This window comes from Arachis ipaensis, chromosome B02 (assembly GCF_000816755.2).
Source record: "Arachis ipaensis cultivar K30076 chromosome B02, Araip1.1, whole genome shotgun sequence".
NCBI lineage: Eukaryota > Viridiplantae > Streptophyta > Magnoliopsida > Fabales > Fabaceae > Arachis > Arachis ipaensis.
In genome coordinates this window covers 742,527-766,465 of record NC_029786.2, presented here as the reverse complement: position 1 = coordinate 766,465, position 23,939 = coordinate 742,527, and the positions used below count along the sequence as shown (strand labels likewise).

At 33.7% G+C, this 23,939-nt stretch overlaps 1 protein-coding gene across 3 annotated transcripts; it reads right to left on the bottom strand.

Moving 5' to 3' along the window:
• Positions 1,786 to 17,565, bottom strand: LOC107621635 (putative disease resistance protein At3g14460). Of its 3 annotated transcripts, XM_021114616.1 has the most exons (3): positions 11,566 to 11,701; positions 9,555 to 10,459; positions 1,786 to 7,099 (listed from the first exon to the last, which is right to left on the bottom strand). In XM_021114616.1, exon 3 carries the CDS (start codon positions 5,671 to 5,673, stop codon positions 1,930 to 1,932), a length of 3,744 nt encoding a protein of 1,247 aa, XP_020970275.1. In that variant the 5' UTR covers positions 5,674 to 7,099; positions 9,555 to 10,459; positions 11,566 to 11,701; the 3' UTR covers positions 1,786 to 1,929. The 3 variants fall into 3 exon arrangements, with proteins under 3 accessions (XP_020970275.1, XP_020970278.1, XP_020970276.1); XM_021114619.1 differs by lacking the exons at positions 9,555 to 10,459; positions 11,566 to 11,701 and adding an exon at positions 14,207 to 17,565 and having other exon boundaries at positions 1,786 to 2,222; XM_021114617.1 differs by lacking the exons at positions 9,555 to 10,459; positions 11,566 to 11,701 and having other exon boundaries at positions 1,825 to 4,183; positions 4,244 to 7,415.

Below are 23,939 nucleotides of genomic sequence, written 5' to 3'. Positions count from 1 at the left end.
CTGACTAATTTCATTGTGAATGTATTATTATGTATCTAAAATTAAAGTATGAATTGAATTTTGTTTGTGTTTGAGAAAATTTCAATTTTAAAAAGTCGGCAATGATTGAAAAGTCAAGAATATCAGAATAATTGAAAAGTAAAGTAAAGCAACTTTTCATGCATCAAATATATAAAGTGATGAACTATAAACCATAGAGATCAGACAAACCTTTGATGAGTGTCTATTTTGGTCTTTCAAGAATACAAAGAACAAAATATACTTTTTATAAATAAACCAAGTTAATAAGAAATTTCCATGCCGTGATGATAGAATTTTTTATGCATTTATTAAAACAATATGAACGATTAATGGTTTTTGCTAGTGTTCAACCCTCTCATTTTCTAGGTTGTTAACAAACAGTGCCGGCATTAAATATTAAAGAGTTTGAAGAATTTTAAATTAGACTTTGCGGATTTAAAAATGAACATATATTCTTCATTTCATTGTGCTAGTATTCAAAGTCAAAAACCTTAACTTGTTTTTAAAATGCAAAAAATTTGTAATTCTAGATAAGCATAAATTGCGTTCCTTTCAGTGTGATAATTAGTATATAAGTTGAATAATTTGATTGATTTCACACCTTATTTTTACATTGGTATAAACTTAAAAAAAATCAATGGAAATTGGAAGACGATAAAAGTAAAACAATATTAAATTAAAAATGACATGATCACATGATATACTTTTCGCAGACTAAGAGAATCCATCATATAATTGACTAGAAAACATTCAATGTTTTTTTTTTTATTTTTTTTTTTAATTTTTTGGGTTGATTATATATGAATAGAAGAGTACACTAAGGTGAAAAATGTAGCCAATGACATAAATAAGATATATACTTATCCAATGTCTAAACATTTTAAATAATATAATAAGAAAAGAAAATTTTTTAAACAAATATAATAACTACATTATACTTAAGAGTTAGAGAAATAACCAACACATTTGAGTCTCATTTTTATTAATTATTTTATGTCATATGCATTTTACGATTTTGCACGGATGCCCACAAACTCTAAGCAAAAGAATAATGGATTTTTTTATTAGACATAAAAAACAAAACACATAGATTTATATTTATACAAATGAAAAAACTTGTATTACTAAATACTAACAATGGAAATTACTTTATTTTTGTGTGATATAACACTACTGCTTCCCAATACATTAATCCACTTTACATCTCCATATATATATATATATATAGATATACATGTGCAATGTAATCTCTAACATCTGTGAACTTTTTACCTGCAAAAGATGGCAAAAACATGTCACAGCCTAAAATGAGCCATGATTGGCGCTCAGGAAAATAGTCCCCTACCAAGCCTAACAAGATTCGAATATAAGATAAATAAGGTTACAAATATTTTTGATAAATTTACAGTTTCAAGAATGAATAATTACATTTTTAACAAAAATAAAATATAGATGGATGCTGTGACATATAGAGCAGATGATGTCTAAAAACTCAACAAAGAATAGATACCCCTTGCAAATCATTAATCTTGAATAGAAAAGCTCACATAATCAAATATTTATTCTTGAAAATTTATTTTTAAAAAACAGTAAATTTCATTTATCGATTATGTAAAGAAATTCTCAAATGTTGGATACACAATATATATATATATACATTCCCTGTCTTTGAATTTATAAGAATGATTTTTTTTAGAATAACAGAGGATATTTCTACAACTACAAAGTGAGAGGTTTCCCAATGAATGAAAAAAAAGAATGCAAATTTATCGGTTCAACTAGTTAATAATGTCTAAAGAAAGAAGGAGGTCTTTTCTTTTTAGGAAAAGGAAATTGATGCATGTATAATTGAATTGTGGTGGCATGAGAACTGTGAAGTTAAATAATTACCTGCTCAGAAATCTCTATTTAGGAAATATGTTTGAAATCGACTTGAATGGTGGGGATGTGGGAAATTTTGGGCCAGATTAGTTGATGCTTGTTCTTGCAGTGTTCTCCCAGCAAACCACAATAATAAAGTTTAAGTCGCAAGAGAGAGGGAGGCAGCTTTTCTCCTTCCATATTCTCCAGCTTGTGGCAGCACTGAATGTGCAATTGTTGAAGGGAGGTGAGGCGGAGAAGCTCGTTGCACTCCAATGTCTCCAGATTCTTGAAGAATGATATCTCAAGAGTGGTAAGGGAGGGAAGGTGAGGCAGCGAACCTAGGAATGACGTCACGCTATCACAATCAGAACCATGAATGGTAAGATGAGTGAGGGTGTCCAAGTTGCCCATCCATGATAGACTCCTCATTTGTTCCTCGCAACCTCCCGCACTAAGCTCTTTCAAGTTAGGCGGCAAACCACCCTCTGGCAACCTGCTACAAATTTTCGAGCAACTATATATATCCAGAGACCGTAAACTTGGGAGAAGATTATTCATGTCCTGTGGCAATGCCTCCAACCTGTAGCATTTGCTAACATTGAGATAAGTCAAGTTGGGTGCAGCCAGTCCTTCTCCTGCTAATGACACTAATTTGGAGCAGTCATTGATGGTGACTTCTTCAAGAGCAGCGTGTGGTGCCTCTGACATTGACACTGATTCCAGATTCCTACACCCATATATATCGAGAGTCTTGAGATTGGGAAAGACATCCAACGACAAGGAGGTCAGTGAATCACAGCTGTGTTGTATTTTTAGCTCTACCAAATCATACTTCTGCTGTTGTTGCTCAGGAAATTCCAAGTTTCTGCAATCATTGATTATCAGCTTTTGCAGAGATTTAGGTAAACAATTGCCCGGAAAGGATACAGCAGACGAACACCCCCCGATACATATTTCTGGGAAGCAAGCTAGAAGGTTTAATGCAGACTTCACTGCGGATTCACATCCCCCAATTGATAAAGTATCCCGATATAGCATCTCATCATACCTTTCTTCATGATCTCCCCGTATTTCCAGCTTGCGAACTTCGGAAGCATCCGACAAAGAAGAAACCATTCTCAAGGATATGGCATTAAGCATATCTCCCTTTAACGTTGGACACTCTTTTATTCGAAGTTTCCTAAGCCGAGGAAAAGCTTCTGGGTGAGGTACGTGCCACTCCTCCCAGCATGGCATGTTAGCAAACACCAATTCCTCGAGTGAAGGAAACGGTGCAATAGGCGAAGAATGATGACCGCTGTCATTATTGTAAAACTCTTCGCCAATAATCCTCAGCTGATCCAAACCTTTAATGCTCAGGTACTTAAGAGATGGCAGCTGTCCAAGTGAAGGTAGCATGCAGCAATTCTTGCAAGATGCTAGTGTTACGCTTGTCATATTGTTGTAGGAACAGTCCCCCACCCAAACTGGAAATGTTTCGCCCTTGTATCCCTTCATTCTCAACTCTTTCAAGCCATTGTGCGGTTGCAAGTCATCGAGTATATCTCTCTCAGTCTCTATGTTGGAAACCATCTCACTACCTGAAGACCATTCCAACGATAACTTGTCAATGTGGTTCTTCTCCAACATCCTTGCACTCCTTGCTTGTCTCGCATCAACAACATTCTCCAACTTCTTAATCTCAAATGATCCTTCAAGATTTGGGAGCCCTCCTAATTCCTGTATTCCATTGTCTTCGTGCTTGCCCACCGCAAAGTAATCTAAAATAGGCTTGTGTTTCAATTTACTTATTCCTCTAGTCATTTCTTCCAAAGAAGTTCCCCTAAGATCAAGATGCCGTAAATTCACAAGTTTATGCATGTCATTGGGCAACATGGTCAGCTTATAACATGCATACAATATTAATGTTTGTAGATTATACAAGTTGCATAGTGACTCTGGTAATGTCTTAACATCGGTCTGAGAGAGATTCAAATAGCGTAGATGAATCAATTCACCTATTGAATCTGGTAATACATCAAGTTTATCAAAGGATAAAACTCTCAAGTATTTCAACTTTGTTGCTCTGCTTTTCTTGCTTAACAAATCATCGACATACAAAGATGTCCTCAAAGATTCTGACTTCACGATGGACTTGAAGACTTTTGAGATTGGATGATCTAAGCTTCCACCTCGCAAATGTGACAAATGACGAGTGAGAACCTTCTTTCTTTCTTGTTCACCAAGTTCTTCTATTTTACAATAGAAGTCTCCAGCAAGGAATATTGCCAAGTCATGCAAGAGATCATGCATCACGAACCTCTCAGAGAAAAACCGAGATCGTTCAAAAAATAACCATGAAGCTAAATCTTTAATATACTTGTAATTGTCTTGAAGCTTTTTAAAGAATAACCTTGAAGCTAATTCTTCAAAACACTGAGAACCAACCTCTTCTAAACTCTCTCCTCTCTTTGGTACCCTTAAAAGATCTTCAGCCATCCACAGCAAAACTAGTTCATTTTTCTCAAACCTGTGATCTTTGGGAAACAATGAACAATAAACGAAACAACGCTTCAAGTAAGGAGGTAGCTGGAAGTAGCTTATTAACAATGCTGGAATAATTTTACTATTTTTCGTAGAATATTCCCAGATGTCACTCCTTAAAACAGCATTCCATTCTTTAACATCGTCCTTTCCTCGCAACAAACGCCCAAGTGTTTCAACAGCTAATGGCAACCCCTTACACCTCTTGACAATCTTTCTACCGACATCCTCTAGTTTTCGGTTCCCGTTTGACACTGGAAAACATGCATTGGCTGCAAACAATAACCAACAAGACTCTTCCGACAACCCATTAAGAATGTAAGAGGGACATGTGTGAACTACTGAAGCAACCTCTTGATTGCGAGTTGTTAGAAGAATTGTACTACCCTTAGCCCCATAGTGAAAAGGAGTTATAAATTGCTCCCACTTATCGGCATCTTCGCTCCAGACATCGTCTAGAACAATAAAGAACTTCTTTCCCGACAAGTTTTTCTTCAATTCGTTTTGAAGCGAATTTAAACTCCCAAGGGTACAAGGTGTTTTAGTGATCTCCTCAATGGTTTTCTTTGTAATCTCAGCAACATCAAATGTTTCAGAGATGCAGACCCATACTTTTTTATCATCATCAAATCCCTCTGTGAAATTGTACACCCATTTGGCTAAGGTTGTTTTACCAACCCCGCCCATGCCAACAATAGGAATCACAGATAACTGAGATTCACTGTTGTCCTTTATTATTTTGGTTAAAGCTTGTTGATCATCCTCCCTGCCATATATTTTCCCTTGCATCAGACATGTGGTTTCTCGCCATGATGATGATGATGATGATGACAAGTTATTATCCTTGGTACTCTTTTGAAGACCAAGGTCATCTTTCTGCTTTACAAGAAATTCTATTCTTGCAACCACCTCTTCCATGTTATCTACCATCTTCCTATGTCGGTTACGGAAGAAACTAAGCTTGGAAGAACGTACCTCCTTTTGAGTGGCGGCTTTGGTGTGTACAGCGTCCAGAAAGTCATCAGCATCATAAACAGAATCTCTCAGACAGTTGAGCCAATCCCTCACACGATCATCGCCCAGTTGCTTGTACTCAGCATCATCAAGCACAGCTTCGGCAGCAAGCAGTGAAATCTTCAGCCTCTCAACCAAGCCAGGGCCAAGTTTCTTGCCGAAGACCTGGTTGACCGCATCCTCTCTAAGGGACTTGTTAATGACAATGCTAATAAAGCCAGAGAGGAAAGCTCCACCAACTACACTAGCCATTATGATATGATCTCAAACAAGTGATCAGAATTGGGTATGAAGGAGAGTGAAAATGAAGATTTTGCAGGGTTTGTAACTGAACTGGGTGTAGGTGTATCAAAGCTTATTGTGAAGAAGTAGTCCTCAATAATTTGATGGCAAAAAGACAAAGACGACTGACTCAATAAAAAGAGGGTCTACTAATTTTATGTGTTTGAATGTTATTTTGGAATTCGGAAGGTGCATTCCATGTAATTTTCATTTTTTTTTCAAAACAAGGTATGTGATTCCAAGACGTGTGAGTTGTAGTCTTTGTGGAAATTTCGTCTCTAATGTCATATTACGTTATCATCATCATATTGAGCTGGTTGTGGGTCATGGCAAAATAGTGATGCAGATGCAGGGCAATTGCTCCTTCCAAGTTCAAATAATTCAGCTTCATGCTTTGTGTTCCCTTCTTGATTGTGTGGTGCTCCTTACTTGTATGAACTGAGTTATTAGAATTTCCTATAGGAGGCATTTCAAATATTTCAGGAATACTAGTGTTTCAGTAGTTTTAATAATTGATCTGATTTATAAAATATATGCATGGTGGAGATCAATAGCCAAAACTACATAATCAATATTCTCAGAATACTTGAAAAATTTCCTATAGCATATTAGTTACTACTCAGCATTAAATTAAGACTGATGGTATTATTTGAACTATTACAAGTGGTTGTCAAGTAGAGTTATTGTTTTAGAGTTTGATTCCAGAGCTTTTTTCCCCCCACTAAGAAACTCATAATTTTGGTGTTTTTAAATCTATCAAAGAAGCAACAAAATTTCAAGTGTTTCAACTTTTGTATGAGCAAGGTAAAAAGTAAGATTTTTTATACAATTTATTTCTATTAGTGACTAAGGCAGCTTCTGTGCTATTAGTAAGGGAGTCTGATGATTTCTCTTTCTCTTTTTTTTCTTTTTACTTTTAATTTTTACTTCATTGATAAAACATCAGATCATGGTATTATTGGTCTAACTTATTGGAAAAAGAAGACCTGCATCTACATGATATGTAAGAAATGCCCAAAATTCGAGTATTAATAACAATGGAAGTTACTTTTACTTTTGTGTCATATACATATTTTGGTTCAATGATGTTATAATCATCACAGCTTTGAATTGTAAATTTAGCCAAAAGAAGAAGAAGAAGAAAGCACTACAATTCAAATTTGATATAACCCTTGTATTAGATAGTGAAGCATTTGTTAGCATGTTGGTTCAAAGTTCAAACATGGCTGCTATTGGTTCAAAGTTCAAACATGACTGCTATTGGTTCAAAGTTCAAAGTTCAATTTCTCCTTCAAGTTCCAATAATAAAGCTTCATTCACTGTATTCCCTTCTTGATTGTGTGGTGCTCCCAACTTGTTAGCTTAAAGACATTGACTCCAAGTCGTCCCAACATCTCTGTCCATGGAAAATTTGTATGAATTGAGTTATTTGAATTATCTCTGTCCATTGGCTCACACTAACTTTGTCCCTTGATTCTCTAATTTATTTGATGGATGCAACTAGGGGGTGGAAATGAGCCAAGCTTTGGCTTAGATGAGGTTGCCCCAGGTTGTAAATAGATGGCCCAAGTCTAAATCTGTTACCTCTCATAAGTTTTTTTTTAGGTTTGAGTCCAGCCTGTATAAAAGCCGACAAACTCATAGAGTCTATTTAAAAAATCTGTTTGGTGAGTTATAAATAGTTAAATACATTCTAGAATTTATATTAATCCATAATCATAAATCTTTTCTTTAAAAAAAAAAACTACAATCTTTACTAGTCTTTGACTATTAATTTTTTTGGTTTTGTTTTATGGGTGAATATTTGAAAGTGTAAACTAAAAATAATTTATTTTACAAAAATTTTTTTTCACAAGCTAGCCTAACAAGTTTCGTAGGCTTATTTTAAGGCCTATGTCCACTTGAATTGTTAAATAAAATCAGCTGAGCCTAAAACGAGCCAAGCCACTAACCTTTGTTGGGTGGCTTGGCCCCCTTGATGCAACATAATTGCATCTTGTTAGAAGTTTCAATTAATGAGTTGCTATATACATAAGATGGGAAAGATTTGAACCTCCAACACTTGCTTAAACAAACGAGTGAACTGATTACTAGACCAACTCAAAATTAATTACTATACTAAATTACTAATTCTCTCAAATACATCAAATCTCATTAGTTATGGTATATAGCATATTAGTTACTACTCAGTATCAAATTAAGAGTTATGCTACTATTTCAACCATTACAATTGATTATCAAACTAAGTTATTGATTCAGAGTTGGATTCCAGAGCTTCCCCACACCTCCACCCCTCTCCTTAAAATATTCATAATTTTGTATATCTTTTTTAAGTCTATGAAAGAAGCAACAAAATTTCAAGGCTTTCAACTTTTGTATGAGCAAGGTAATAGTATGGTTTTCTAAATAAATATAGTGAGTGCAGAAGCTTCTATGCTATTAGTAAGGGACTTGGATTTTTTTTTTCAACTTTCAATTTGTTTCTACACAAAATAAAACAAAACCCTCTTCGAGAGATACTCCTAAATAAATTACACTATAAATTTTGAGAGAATAATGCCTATAGGATCACGACTTATTTTGTTTTCTGTTAATAACTTTGAGTCATTTCCTTATTGGTTTTAATTTGTTGAACTTCATTGATAAAAAACATCAGTTCAGGGTATTATTGGTCTAACTAATTGAAAAAAGAAGACCTACGTCTACATGATATGTAAGAAATGCACAAAATTCGAGTATTAATGACAATGGAAGTTACTTGATTTTTGTGTTATATATTTCCAAAGGGATTATTAAACCTGTTGTACCTACCTTTGATTAGAAGTTAGTTAATTTAACTGCATGCTTGGTAAGATGTAGATTATCATAGCTTTAACATATAATAACACTACTACATCTAGGTTCAATGATCTTAATCATCATGGCTTTGAATTGTAAATTTAGCCAAAAAAAAAAAAATTTACAATTCAAAATGGATATACATGAAAGCTGAAGTCAGAAAACACTGCTTCTGCTTCCCAACACATTAATCCAGTTTACATCTTCACATATATACATGTATAATGAAATCCCAAACATCTGTGAACTTTTACTCCCAAAAGTTGGGAAAAAAAAACAGAAATAAAATTGTTAAATTATTGAGGCTTCACTTNAAATATAAGAATATTAAAGAAAAGAAGAATAAGAAACAAGGAAAACCATATTAAAGGATTTCAATTTAGCCTCCTGCTAAAATTATTAATGATCAAAGGTAATTGGCATTGTAACAAAAAGTCCATTTTACAGATTCGAAAAACAGTTAAAGAATCAAATTTGAGTTGCTATATAGCCTATATAGCAATACCATTCACTCATTCAGCATAAACATGAAATAGTGGCAAATGCAGAAACACAATTTTGTCATTAAGCGCATATAATTAATTCCATCTCAAATCAAGCTTCATAACTTTTTCTTTCACCCAACAGAACAGGAAAAGTAAATTTGAGAATGGAATTTAGTAAAGTTACCAACTTGAAGCTAAAACAGCAGTGCAGTTAGACAAAAAAGAAAGTGATCACAAGCATGATTTGATTGACATAATATTACAAGTTAGAAGAAAAAGTCTTCAATAGACATTTCAGAACAGAATACTTGTAGCCATCCTCTTTAAATCCCAAACGATGAAATATTCTATGACAAGATTTCTTCTTGAATAATTTTACATGTAAGAATAATATATTTATTCTGATCCTATGCAGCTTAATATATGTAGTTATTACAAACTGCACATATCAGGATTTATTCATGGTATGCCTATTTTCATTTTGTTAAAAAAAAAGAAAAGAAAAAGAAGAAGAATAAAGAAACTCACCAATAAATAAAGTTGATAGAAACTAAATTGTTGTCTGATGGCATGACCACAACTTGACCTTCTAATGACATTGGCTATATCTTTCATCACCTTGGGAAGGTGAGGCAGCAAACCCACATCAGGGTATGACTTGAAGCTCTCACAGTCAACACCTGAAATTTCAAGATGACTGATGGCCTCCAAGTTTCCCATGGATGATAGACCCCTCAATTGTTTCTCGCAACCTCCGACACGAAGTCGTTTCAAGTTAGGCGGCAAACCACCCTCTGGCAACCTACAAATTTCCGGGCAGCCTTCTATCTCGAGAGACTGCAAATTGAGGAGAAGAGTATTCATGTCATGAGGCAATGCTTCCAATTTCTCACAGAAGCTAACATCAAAATGAGTTAAGTTGGGGACAGCCAGTCCTTCTCCTGGAAAAGACACAAATTTGGAGCAGAAAGAGATGATAAGAGTGTGAACTGTGAAGAGCAGTGTGTGGTGACTGTGACATTGAAACTGATTCCACATTCACACACATTCTTATCTTGAGTCTTGAGACTGGGAAAGGCATCCAATGATAATGAGGTCAGTGAATCATAGCTGTCTATCTTTAGCTTCTCTAAATTGAATTTCTGCTGCTCTTGCTTGGAATTCCAGATTTTTGCAACCAATGGCTGTCAGTTTTTTCAAAGATTCGGGTAAACAATTTCCCGGAAAGGATACAACAGATGTGCACCCTGCGATGCGTATTTCTTGGAGACAAGTAAAATGGTTAAAGCTCATTGCCTTAAATTCATTGCCTTAAAATCGGTTGCGTCCTTTGAAGTTAATCCAAATCTGATTAAGTTCATAAACTAATGGGAATGTAGAGACACTCCAGAAAGTTTTGGCTTGGGCCTCACATACAAGAAGATTACCAGAACCTGCATGATAAATACACAATCATATGAGCAATTCAGTAAATGGAGAAAGAGCACTTATTCAACATTATTGGCTTCCGTTTTAGATTCAAAAACAGAATTGAAACTTGAGAGGCAGTGAGGCACAAATTCATCTTGAGAAAAATTTGACATCAATATAACAATACTGCAATGGAAGTAGTTACATGCTCACTAACTTGCCATTGGCATAGAGGCTGCCAATGCACATTCTAATGGTTGCAGAAAATAACTAGTAAGAGAACGACAATATGCCAATGAATCCAAATTAAGCTTGCAAAGAACATCTTATTGTATCAGCCAAACTGCATAGTAAGCACATGGCAGCTTACAATTACATATTAGAACGAGTTAGTATAGGATCTACAATTCATTTAATATGATATTTTGTAAATAATTGCATGTTTTAATCAACAAAAAATAATTCTAAAGCAACACTTTTAGCTTTTTGTTCGGCATGAACCATAGAACACAGCAAGCCAACAAAAATATGATCACAAAATTGTAAAGTTTGAATGATGAATTTATTAAAAGTATACCATTCTCTTAATGAAATCCTTATTTTTGTGTCATATAATTCCAAGGAATTATGAAAGCTGTTGTATCTACCTTTGATTAGAAGTTAATTAATTAACTGTTTCATGCTGGTAAGATGCAGATTATCATAGCTTTAACATATAAGTAACACTACTTCAGCTAGCTTCAATAATGATGTTAATCATCATCATGCCTTCCAATTGTAAATTTAACACAAAAAAAAAAAATAAAAAGAAAAGAAAGAAAAAACCTACAATTCAAGTTTGATACAACCCTTGCATTAGATACTGAAAACTCATTTGTTTAGCATATTGGTTCAAAGTTCAAAAATGACTGCTATTGATAACCAAACAACCATCTATATATGGTTCCTATCTATGAAGCAAAGCATTGAATGAATAATCCAAGCAACTCCACATGTAGTGAGGATATGAATCATATGATACACATCAGTCAAGAATATCACAATAATTGAAAAGTAAAGTAAAGCAACTTTTCATGAATCAAATATATAAAGCGATGAACTATATATGCTATAAACTATAGAGACAAACCTTTGATGAGTGTCTATTTTGGTCTTTCAAGAATACAAAGAACAAAATATACTTTTATACATAAACCAAGTTAATAAGAAATTTCCATGCCGTGATGATAGAATTTTTTATGCATTTATTAAAACAATATGAGCGAATAATGGTTTTTGCTAGTGTTCAACCCACTCATTTTCTAGGTTGTTAACAAACAGTGCCGGCATTAAATATTAAAGAGTTTGAAGAATTTTAAATTAGACTTTGCGGATTTAAAAATGAACATAGCCATAAAATATATTCTTCATTTCATTGTGCTAGTATTCAAAGTCAAAAACCTTAACTTGTTTTTAAAATGCAAAAATCTTGTAACTCTAGATAAGCATAAACTGCGTTGCTTTCAGTGTGATAATTAGTACACAAGTTGAATAATTTGATTGATTTCTCACCTTATTTTCATATTAGTATAAACTTAAAAATTTCAAAACTTTTCGTAGACTAAGAGAATCCAAATAGTTGACTAGAAAACTTCCATATTTTTTTGGTTAAATTTTTTGGGTTGATTATATATGAATAGAAGAGTACACTAAGGTGAAAAATGTAGCAAATGACATAAATAAGATATATACTTATCCGATATTTAAACAATTTAAATAATATAATAAGAAAAGAAAACTTTTTAAACAAATATAATAGTTACATTATATTTAAGAGTCAGAGAAATAACCAACATATGTGAGTCTCATTTTTATTAATTATTTTATGTTATATGCATTTTACAATTTTGCACGGATTCGCACAAACTCTAAGCAAAAGAATAATGGATTTTTTTATTGGACATAAAAAAACAAAAAACATATGTTTATATTAATACAAATGGAAAAACTTGTATTACTAACAATGGAAGTTACTTTATTTTTGTGTCATATATGTTTCAAAGGGGTTATGAAAGCTGTTGCACCTACCTTTGATTAGAAGTTAATTAAATTAACTGTTTCATGCTTGATAAGATGTAGATTATCATAACTTTAACATATAAGTAACACTACTTCAGCTAGCTTCAATAATGAAATGAAGTTAATCATCATCATACCTTTGAATTGTAAATTTAACCAAAAAAAAAAAAAAAGACAGAGAAAGAAAAGCCTTCAATTCAAGTTTGATACAACCTTTGCATTAGATATTGAAACTCATTTGTGTAGCATATTGATAACCAAACAACCATCTATGGTTCCTATCTTCGAAGCAAAGCATTGAATTGAATAATCCAAGCAAGTCCACATGTAGTGTGGATATGATACACATCAGTCATTAATTTACTAGTGTAGATATCAATTAAAATGAAACCTGAAATAAAAACACACTACTGCTTCCCAACACATTAATCCACTTTACATCTCCATTATATATATATGCAATGAAATCTCTAACATCCGTGAACTTTTCACCTGCAAAAGATGGCAAAAACAGAAGGAAAAAAATTGTTAAATTATTTTAAAGCTTCATTTTCTATTTCAGGCAAGACAATAAGCTTTATTTTTAAAAGAAGTTGCAAACTGCATCATGTTGTGTTATATTGTAGAAAATTTTAAAAAGAGATTAAAGGATAGAAGAAAAGGAAACAAGAAAAACCATATTAGATGTCCCTAGTATTTGGTGAAAGTTTTAATTTCTTTTCGAATATTTTTGAAAGATTTGAATTGATCTCTTTGCTAAAATTATGAATGAACGACAAGAAATAGAATCGTAACAGAAAGTACAATTTATAGATTCCAAAAACAGTTAAAAGAATCAAATTTAAGTTACTACATGGTAGTACCGATTAGTTCAGCATAAAGTCATAAACATCAAAAGGCAGAAACACAATTTTACCATTAAGAGCATATATCTAGTTCTTCTAAAATCAAGTTTTGATAACATTTTTCTTTTTCCCAACAGAAGAGGAAAAGTAAATTCTAGAATGGAATGAAGTAGAGTAAATTTACCAACCTGAAGCTAAAATATTTGTATAAGATTTATATGATGACATCTCTGCCATTTGGGCACTTTTACTTCATTACAATGTACCTGCAGAAGATGGATGAAAACAGTAAATTTCATTTATCGATGTATGTAAAGAAATTCTCAAATGTTGGATGCACAATATATATATTCCGTGTCTTTGAATTTATAAGAATGACTTTCTCTGAGAATAACAGAGGATATTTCTTTTGAGTACAACTACAAAGTGAGAGGTTTTCCATGAATGCAAATTCATATCAGTCCAAGTAGTTAATAATGTGTAAAGAAAGAGAGAAGTCTTTTCTTTTGAGGAAAAGGAAATTGATGCATGTATAATTGAATTGTGGTGGCATCAGAGCCGTGAAGTTAGATGATTTACCTGCTCAGAAATCTCGATTGAATTGAATGGTTGGGATGTGGGAAATTTTGGGCCAGATTAGTTGATGCTTGTTCTTGCAGTGTTCTTGCAACGGACAGCCTTCAATTTTGAGTAGCAAGAGAGAGGGAGGCAGCTTTTCTCCTTCCATATTCTCCAGCTTTGGACACCAATCAATGTGTAGTTGTTGAAGGGAGGTGAGGCGGAGAAGCTCGTTGCACTCCAATGTCTCCAGATTTGGAAAATGATAGAGTCTCAGAGTGGTAAGGGAGGGAAGGTGAGGCAGCGAACCCACCTCTGGGTATGACTTTATGTTCTTACACGTATAATAACCATTAATAACAAGACGAGTGAGGGCGTGCAAGTTGCCCATCCATGATAGATCCCTCATTTGTTGCTCGCTAATTCCCACTTCAAGTTCTTTCAAGTTAGGCGGCAAATCACCCTCTGCCAACCTGAACATGTCTGAGCAACCACCTATCACGAGAGACCGTAGACTTGGGAATAGACTCTTCATGTCACGTGGTAACGCCTCCAACTTCAAGCACATTGTGACTTTTAGATGAGTCAAGTTGGGTGCAGCCAGTCCTTCTCCTGCTAATGACACTAATTTCGAGCACCAAGAAATGGAGAGACGTTGAAGAGCAGCGTGTGGTTGATGGTTGATGGTGGTTGCATTAAATGATTGAGATGGCCTTATTGATAAAGCATCCCCACCACCTACCATCTCATCAGACCTTCCTTCTTCATCTTCCCGCAAACAACAATCCCTTCTCCACAATATGTCGTTAAGCATATCTCCCTTTAGCAATGGACAATCATCTATATCAAGTCTCCTAAGCCGAGGAAAAGCTTCTGGGTCAGGTACGTGCCACTCCTCCCACCGTGGCATGTAAGCAAACACCAATTCCTCGAGTGAAGGAAACGGTGGAATAGGCGAGGAATGATGATCGCTGTCATTCTTGTAAAACTCATCACCAATACGCTTGAGCTCAAGAAAACCGTAAATGCTCAGGGACTTTAGAGATGGCAGTTGTCCAAGTGAAGGCAGCATGCAGCAATTCTTGCAATTCAGTAGAGATACACTTGTCATATTGTTGTAGGAACAGTGTCCCACCCAATCTGGAAATCTTTCGCCCTTGTATCCCTCGATTCTCAACTCTTTCAAGCCAGTGTGCGGTTGCAAGCCGTCGAGTATATCTCTCTCAGTCTCCGTGTTTGAAACTATCTCATGGCCCCGAGACCATTCCAACAATAAGTAGTCAATGTGGTTCTTCTCCAACATCCTTGCACTCCTGGCTTGTCTGCCATCAGCAACATTCTCCAACTTCTTAATCTCAAATGATCCTTCAAGATTTGAGAGCCCTCCTAATTCCTCCATTCCATTGTCTTTGTGCTTGCCCACCACAAACGAACTTAAGGTGTGCAAGTGTTTCAATTTACCTATTCCCCTAGGCATTTCTTCCAAAAAAGTTCCCCTAAGATCAAGATGCCGTAAATTCACAAGTTTATGCATGTCATTGGGCAACATGGTCAGGGAACGACATTGATACAAGATCAATGTTTGTAGATTAAACAAGTTGCATAATGACTCTGGTAATGTCTTAACCTTGGCCCAAGAGAGATCCAAATAGCGTAGATGAATCAATTTACCTATTGAACCTGGTAATGCATCAAGTTCGCAAAAGGATAAAACTCTCAAGTATTTCAACTTTGATGCTCTGCTTTCCATGCTTAACAAATCTTTGATATACAACGATGTCCTCAAAGATTCTGCTTTCACACTGGACTTAAAGACTTTTGAGATTAGATGATCTAAGCTTCCGAAATGTGACAAATGACGAATGAGAACCTTCTTCTCTTCTTGTTCACCAAACTCTTCTATTCTACAATAGAAGTCTCCAGCAAGGAATATTGCCAAGTCATGCAACAGATCATGCATCACGTACCTCTCATACTCAGCTGGTTTAAAAAATAACCTTGAAGCCAATTCTTCAAAACACTGAGAACCAACCTCTTCTAAACACTCTCCTCTCTTTGGTAGCCTTAAAAGATCTTCAGCCATCCACAGCAAAACTAGTTCATTTTTCTCAAACTCATAATCTTTGGGAAACAATGAACAATAAACGAAACAACGCTTCAAGTAAGGAGGTAGCTGGAAGTAGCTTATTAACAATGCTGGAATAATTTTACTATTTTTCGTAGAAATTTCCCAGATGTCACTCCTTAAAACAGCATTCCATTCTTTAGCATCACGCTTTCCTTGCAACAAGCGCCCAAGTGTTTCAATAGCTAATGGCAACCCTTTACACTTCTTGACAATATTTCTACCGATTTCCTCTAATGTTGGAATACCGTTTGACTCCGGAAAACATGCTTTGTCTTTAAACAATGACCAACAGTACTCTTCTAACAACTCGTTAAGAAAGTGAGAGGGACATGTTTGAACTACTGAAGCAACCTCTTTCATACGAGTTGTAAGAAGAATTGAACTACCCTTAGCCCCACATTGAAAAGGAGTTATAAATTGCTTCCACTTATCGGCATCATCGCTCCAGACATCGTCTAGAACAATAAAGAACTTCTTTCCCGACAAGATTTCCTGCAGTTTATTTTGAAGCAAATTTAAACTCCCAGGGCTACAAGTAGTTTTTGTAGTTTCCTCAATGGTTTTCTTTGTAATGTCAGCAACATGAAATGTTTCAGAGATGCAGACCCATGCTTTCAGATCAAATCCCTCCGCGACACTGTACACCCATTTGGCTAAGGTTGTTTTACCAACCCCACCCATGCCAACAATAGGAATCACAGATAACTGAGATTCATTGTTGTCAATTGTTTTGATTAGAGCTTGTTGATCATCCTCCCTTCCATATATGTTCCCTTCCATCAGACATGTGGTTTCTCGCCATGATGATGATGATGATAATGATGATGATGACAAGTTATTATCCTTGGTAGTCTTTTGAAGACCAAGGATATCTTTTTGACTTACAAGAAATTCTATTCTTTTAACCACCCCTTCCATGTTATCTACCATCTTCCTATGTCGGTCGAGGAAGAAACTAGGCAACAAAGAACGTACCTTCTTTTCAGTGGCGGCTTTGGTGAGGACAGCGTCCAGAAAGTCATCAGCATCATAAACAGCATCTCTTAGACTGTTGAGCCACTCCCTCACACGATTGTTGCCCAGTTGCTTGTACTCAGCATCATCAAGCAAAGCATCAGCAGCAAGCAGTGAAATCTTCAGCCTTTCAAGCAAGTCAGAGCCAAGCTTCTTGCCCAAGACCAAGTTGACCGTATCCTTTGTGAGCAACCTGTCAAAGACAACGTTAATGAAGCCATTAAGTAAAGCTCCACCAACAAGTGCATCAGCCATGATATTATCTCAAACAAGTGATCAGAATTCAGGTATGAAGGAGAGTGAAAATGTAGATTTTGCAGGGTTTGTAAGTGAACTGTGTGTAGGTGTATGAAAGCTTATTGTGAAGAAGTAGTTGTCAATAATTTGATGGCAAAAAGACAAAGACTGTTGACTCAATAAAACGTTGGTCTCCTTACTTAGTGGGAGTGTCTTGCTGGCTCTGTACTAATTTTATGTGCTTGAAACTTGAAAGTGATTTTGCAATGTGAAAAAAAAAAAAACGTAATTTTCATTTTTGCCTTTATTTCTTACTGTTTGTTACTTTTTAAGTTTTTATTTATTTATTTTTTCAAAACTGGCATCATTATTTTTGCCTTTGATGTCAGATACATTAATATAATGAGCTGGTTGTGGGTCATGGTAAAATAATGTTGCAGATGCAGTGCAATAATTCAGCTGAAGGACATTGATTCAGCTTGATTCACTGTATTCCCTTTTAGATTGTGTGGTGCTCCTTCCTTGTTAGCTGAAAGACATTGACCTCAAGTCGTCCCAACATCTCTGTCCATGAAAAAATTGTACGAATTGGGTTATTTGAATTACCTTCTAGCTTCTAGTTGGCTCACACTAACTTTCCTTGATTCTAATTTATTTGATGGATGCAACATTTTTGAATCTTGTTGGAAGTTTCATTTTAATGTGTTTTGTTATGACTTATGGGAGCAGATTCAATAGTACTACTATACTAATCTCTCTCAAATACATCAAATTGCATTAGTTATGGTAAATAGCAGAGGAGGCATTTCAAATATTTCAGGAATACTAGTGTTTCAGTAGTTTTAATAATTGATCTGAATTATAAAATATGTACATGGTGGAAATCAATAGCCAAAACTACCGAAACATCAATATTTTCGGAATACTTGAAAATTTTCCTATAGCATATTGTGATATTAGTTACTATTCAGCATTAAATTAAGACTGATGGTATTATTTGAACTGTTACAAGTGGTTGTCAAGCCATGTGATTGCAAGACGTAGAGTTATAGTCCTTGTGGAAATTTCGTCCTTGATGTCAGATACATTATCATTATCATAATGAGCTTGTTGTGGATCATGGTAAAAAATTATGCATTTGATAAAATAAGGTCTACTTTGTTACTTAACCTTCTTCTTTTAGGTAACAAATTCTTTATAACAAAAATATTCTTATTGGAGAAATTGCTTTAATCCACACATTGTAAGTTTTTCTCTCTTTAATTTGTAGAACAAATTAGTAGATCAGATATGCTGCATGTAATTTGATGTGATGAAGAGTTGCTCCTTCTAAGTTCCATTAATTCAGCTTTATTCATTGTATTCCCTTCTTGATTGTGTGGTGCTCCTTACTTGTTAGCTAAAGGACATTGACTTCAAGTCATCCCAACATCTCTGTTGATGGAAAAATTGTATGAATTGAGTTATTAGAATTGCCTAGCATCTAGCTGGATCACACTTACTTTGTCCTTGATTCTAATTCATTTGGTGGTTGCAACATTATTGCATCTTGTTGGAAGTTTCAATTAATGTGACCAGGCTCAATAGTACTATTATACTAATTTATTACTTTACTAAATTAATAATCTCTCTCAAATGCATCAATCGCATTAGTTATGATAATAGCATGTTAGTTACTACTCTCTTTTTTTTTTTCTCTTTTTGCTTTTAATTTGTTTCTACTGAAATAAAATAAAATCCTCTTTGAGAGATACTCCTATATAAATTACACTAATACTTTGAAGTTCATTGATAAAACATCAGTTCATGGTATTATTGGTCTAACTTATTGGAAAAAGAAGACCTGCATCTACATGATATGTAAGAAATGTCCAAAATTTGAGTATTAATAACAATGAAAGTTACTTTATTTTTGTGTCATATACATATTTCCAAGGGATTAATTATGAAAGCTATTGTACCTATCTTTGATAAGTTAACTAATTAACTGCCTCACGCTGGTAAGAGGTAGATTCTCATAGCTTTAACATACAAGTAACACTACTTCAGCTTGGTTCAATGATGTTATAATCATCATGGCTTTGAATTGTAAATTTAGCCCAAAAAAAAAAAAGAAAAAAGCACTACAATTCAAATTTGATATAACCCTTGTATTAGATAGTGAAGCATTTGTTTAGCATGTTGGTTCAAAGTTCAAACATGACTGCTATTGATAACCAAACAACCACCTATGGGTCCCAACATTGAAGCAAAGCAATAATGTTCAATTGCAGAGGAAGGTACCTCATACAGCTTTATTGAGAAGAGCTAAAGGAAAATAAAGTGAACTCAATGAAAAATGTGGAGGGTATAATATAGGGATAAGAAATTCTTCCCCTGTAAGTAATATATAAATTACATACAAATTAGAGATGACTTTTTAATGTGTATATGCCACTAGGATTCACTCTATCGACACCGGTAGCCACTTTGCCAGCGCTTTCCATGGCGCCGAGAACCACGCTCTGATACCATTGTTAAGTATCTAAGGAAAGTGGAAAACCACACCTTAAAAGCTAGCTGTTAAGGGGGAAGAACCACTCTCCTTATATACAATATCAAACATCCCATACTACTCGATGTGCAACTTTGAGCACCCCATAATACCCAAGTCCCTAACAGTTTCATAATCTTTGTTTTTCTCTGCTTAATCCTCCTTGTATCTCCTGCAGAATTCAGAGGTTACACAAATTAAAAACATTTCATGACTAAGTGTTTGTCATCACAAAAACCAAAAGGCATTATTATCAATTTATCATTCTATGGTCTTTCTTTTTTCTTTTTTTCATTTGTATATCTCTTTGGTGGGTACGCATATAGTACTGCAATTATCTGAAACCTCATGAACACAATGTTGGATCAAAGTCGCAAACCACACCGTGTTATGTTATATTGTAAAAATAACTTTAAAAGAAGATTAAATAATAGAAGAAAAGGAAACAAGGAAAACCATACCAAATGTCCCTAGTGTTTGGCAAAAGTTGTAATTTTACTCAGAATATTTTTAAAGGATTTCAATTTATTTCTCTGCTAAAATTATGAATGATCGACAGTAAATAGCATCGTAACAGAAAGTACAATTTAGAGATTCCAAAAACAGTTAAAGAATCAAATTTAAGTTACTACATGGCAGTACCAATTAGTTCAGCATAAAGCCACAAAAATCAAATAGTGGCAAATGCATAAACACAATTTTACCATTAAGGGCATATATCTAATATCTAATTCTTCTAAAATCAAGTTTTGATAACATTTTTCTTTTTCCCAACAGAAGAGGAAAAGTAAATTCTAGAATGGAATGAAGTAGAGTAAATTTACCAACCCGTAGCTAAAATATTTGTATAAGATTATATATGATGAAATATCTGCAGTTTTGGCACTTTTACTTCATAACAATGTACCTGGAGAAGATGGATGAAAACAGTAAATTTCATTTATCATGTATGTAAAGAAATTCTCAAATGTTGGATGCACAATATAATATAATATAATATACTTTTTTTACTTACTCATACGCAACATATATTTTTTTACAAAGTCAAAATATTTTTTTTATTCATCAACATATTCATAATAACAAAAATTATAACAAATTATACATCTTATTATTATTATTAATGTTTATTTTATAAAAACCATTGTTATATTCTTAAAATATTTATAAATTACACAATAATATTCTCATTACAAAATATATATGCATACAAAAATAGAAACACATAAAAAATAAAATAAACTTTAAATACAGCAAAAAAATAAATTTATCCACTTACATAAATAGGATGATCCAAATAGTTGATAATATATTCTTCAGGCGCCAGATAATTACGTACCATTTTTTTTAATCTTTAGAACTAATATTTTTTTTTAAACTCACCACTATTCACTACTACTCACTACACTCTCTTCACTAGTACCTACAGACTAACACAAACACACACTTCCTTTTTTCCTTCTCTCTTATTTTAGCTTCAGCTCAATAAGATGAGAAGAAATACATCATGAATGGAGGAGAAGCTCACCGAATGCATATATATATCAAGGTCTCAAACTGGCGCTGGTTCTCGGGGTGGGGGCTGTCCCCTGCATGCAGGCAGGTCTGGCAACACGCCCCCGTGTGGTGCAGCAGCAGCATTGGAACTCCGCAGTCAATTCTGCTGCGCTTCACGGTCCTCCATGTACTATGCCCCTGCATGGTGAGTCAGCACGCCCCCGGGTGTTGCAGGCGTGCTGCCACCTCGCTCTCCCGTTCAGCCACCACGCCCCTGGCGTGTTGAGGGTGAGCTCCACCCATCCGCAATTCCCCTCTTTGGCCAATAACCCGCCAATACACCAACACACAGTCCATAAAAAAAAATAATTTATGTCCGATTACTACTCTTCAAATTAAACCGTTTCATGTTTGAGATTAATGCAAAATACTATTATTTTTTTTTTAACCGAAGATAGGATACTCAAACACGCGACCTCTTATGTGAATATGAAGAAACTATATCATTTGAATTATAATTTTTTGGCAAAAAAATATTATTGTTAATCTAATATCAAAATTAAAAAGTAAAAATTTGATATTTTATTTTGTACTCTATATACCTGTTTATTATTGGATTATGTTTGAAATTCATATATGTTATAAGATAAATTTTGTTTTTAATTTAATGGTAAAAAGATATATGAATTTGACATACAAGACAAAAATAAATATCTAAAGCATTTTTCTATATTCATTTCTCTTGGGATGATATAATCATTTTGGTTTGACATGCTTTTTTTTCGTATACTTTAGTCATTGGCAGATTGGCATTTTTTATTTTGTACTAAGGGTTTGTTTGGGTGAGCTTCTAACAAAATATATTTTTTCGAGTTATCTTTTTTTTTAAAAGATTTTATGAAAAAGTAAAAGTAATTTTATATTTAGATATCTCATGTAAAAAAATCTTTTTATTTATCAATTATGTTTGGGTATAATAATATAAAAGAGCAATACTAGGAGGCCAGCAACTTTTGTGATTAGTAGCCATCAAATAGCCATCAATGATGATTTAATGGTGTGAGATTGGTGTGAGATTTCATCCAATGGCTCACCTTTTTCTGCTTGTTACATGCTGGCCAAAATTTAATAAAATTGCTGGCCCCCTAGACTTTTTCAATATAAAAGTACTTTTTTGTTAATTTATTATGTGAAAAATATCTTTTAAAAAAAGATGTAAATTACAGCTTTCAAAAAAGATGTTTTTTATTTTATTTTATTTTTCTAGTGCTTTTACTTTTACTACTAGATATCTTTTTTTTTTATCAAAACTAGAATGAGACCCGCGCGATGCGCAGGACGGTAAATTAATGATAGTATATAATAAATATTAAAAATTACTATGTTTTGTAGAATTAAATTAAATATGTGTAAACTAAAATTAAATTTAAAAGGTATTTTATTTAAAATAATTTGTAGTACAAAAGATTTGGATGTTAGAATTGTATAAAGTGACATTTTTATTTGGTGGTTTGATTTTTATATTTGCTTTTGTTGATGGACTTAGCCTTCTTATGTAGTGTTCGTCCTCCTTTTTCTTTATTGGTTGTTGTTAGAGTTGTTTGCTTTCTTCTTTCTGTCGTAGATTCTTGTGAAGGCATATTTTTTATGAATTGTTGAGTTGTATACACTTTTTATTGTGTTGTTTGTTCCATCTTTGCAAGTATGTTCTTCTTCTGAACATGTGTCTTGAATTTGTATAATTTTCTTTCTCCTTAATCTCTTAATGGGTATGTGATCTTCGTCATGATATTAGTGTTGGCGAAGTTGGTTCCTATAATCAATGAATAATTTAAATTAGAAATAAAAATAATGTCTTGAATAAGTGAATTTTGTCTGGAGTATTACCTGTTTTATTTGTTGTAGTGGATGTTGAGGTTCAGTATTTTTTGTTGGAATAAATGTCTTGGTAACAGTGTATTGTTGACAATATTTTTTGAGATTAAAATTATTTACTTTGACTTCAGATATAAGTGTAAGGTTACACAAATTTTTCAATTGGAGTGGTGTTTCAATCTCATTACTTTTTTTAGTGTCATTAGATTTGAAGCACTTATGCCCAACACTTTTTTTTTTCTTCGCCATCAAACAGTACAAAAATTGTTGTAACACTTTGATTTGAAATAAGTATTGGGTTAGTAACTAATAATTTGATAGATGAGATTATGAAAAGTATATAGGGTTACCTTATTGTTGGATATTGTGGTGTTTGATTACATGTTCCACAAATGTAGTTGTCTCATTTTTATCTAATATAATCATTTCTAAGCAAAGAGGCTCCTCTTCGTTTGTGGTTGTTAATATTTTTCATAGACGAACCATGCAAACTTTGATAAACCAATTGTCTGTTTGTTTGGTAATATTGTCCAAAGAATGATGCTTCATTAAGTAAGTTTGAGATGAGTTTGAGATGTTGTGTAGTTCGGAAATAAATTTCTTGTGCTAAATTTGATGTTATTTAAAGGAATAGTGATAAGAGACTTATAAATAGTATGAAATTTGAATATTTGTAACGTAAAATTTATTATGATTAATAATATTATTATGACATTTGTAATATGGATATTTATTACATTTAATGAGTTATTTACAGA

Bases quoted from the DNA above. Each gene is read 5' to 3' on its own strand.
- LOC107621635 (XM_021114616.1), bottom strand. From the start codon at position 5,673: ATGGCTAGTGTAGTTGGTGGAGCTTTCCTCTCTGGCTTTATTAGCATT.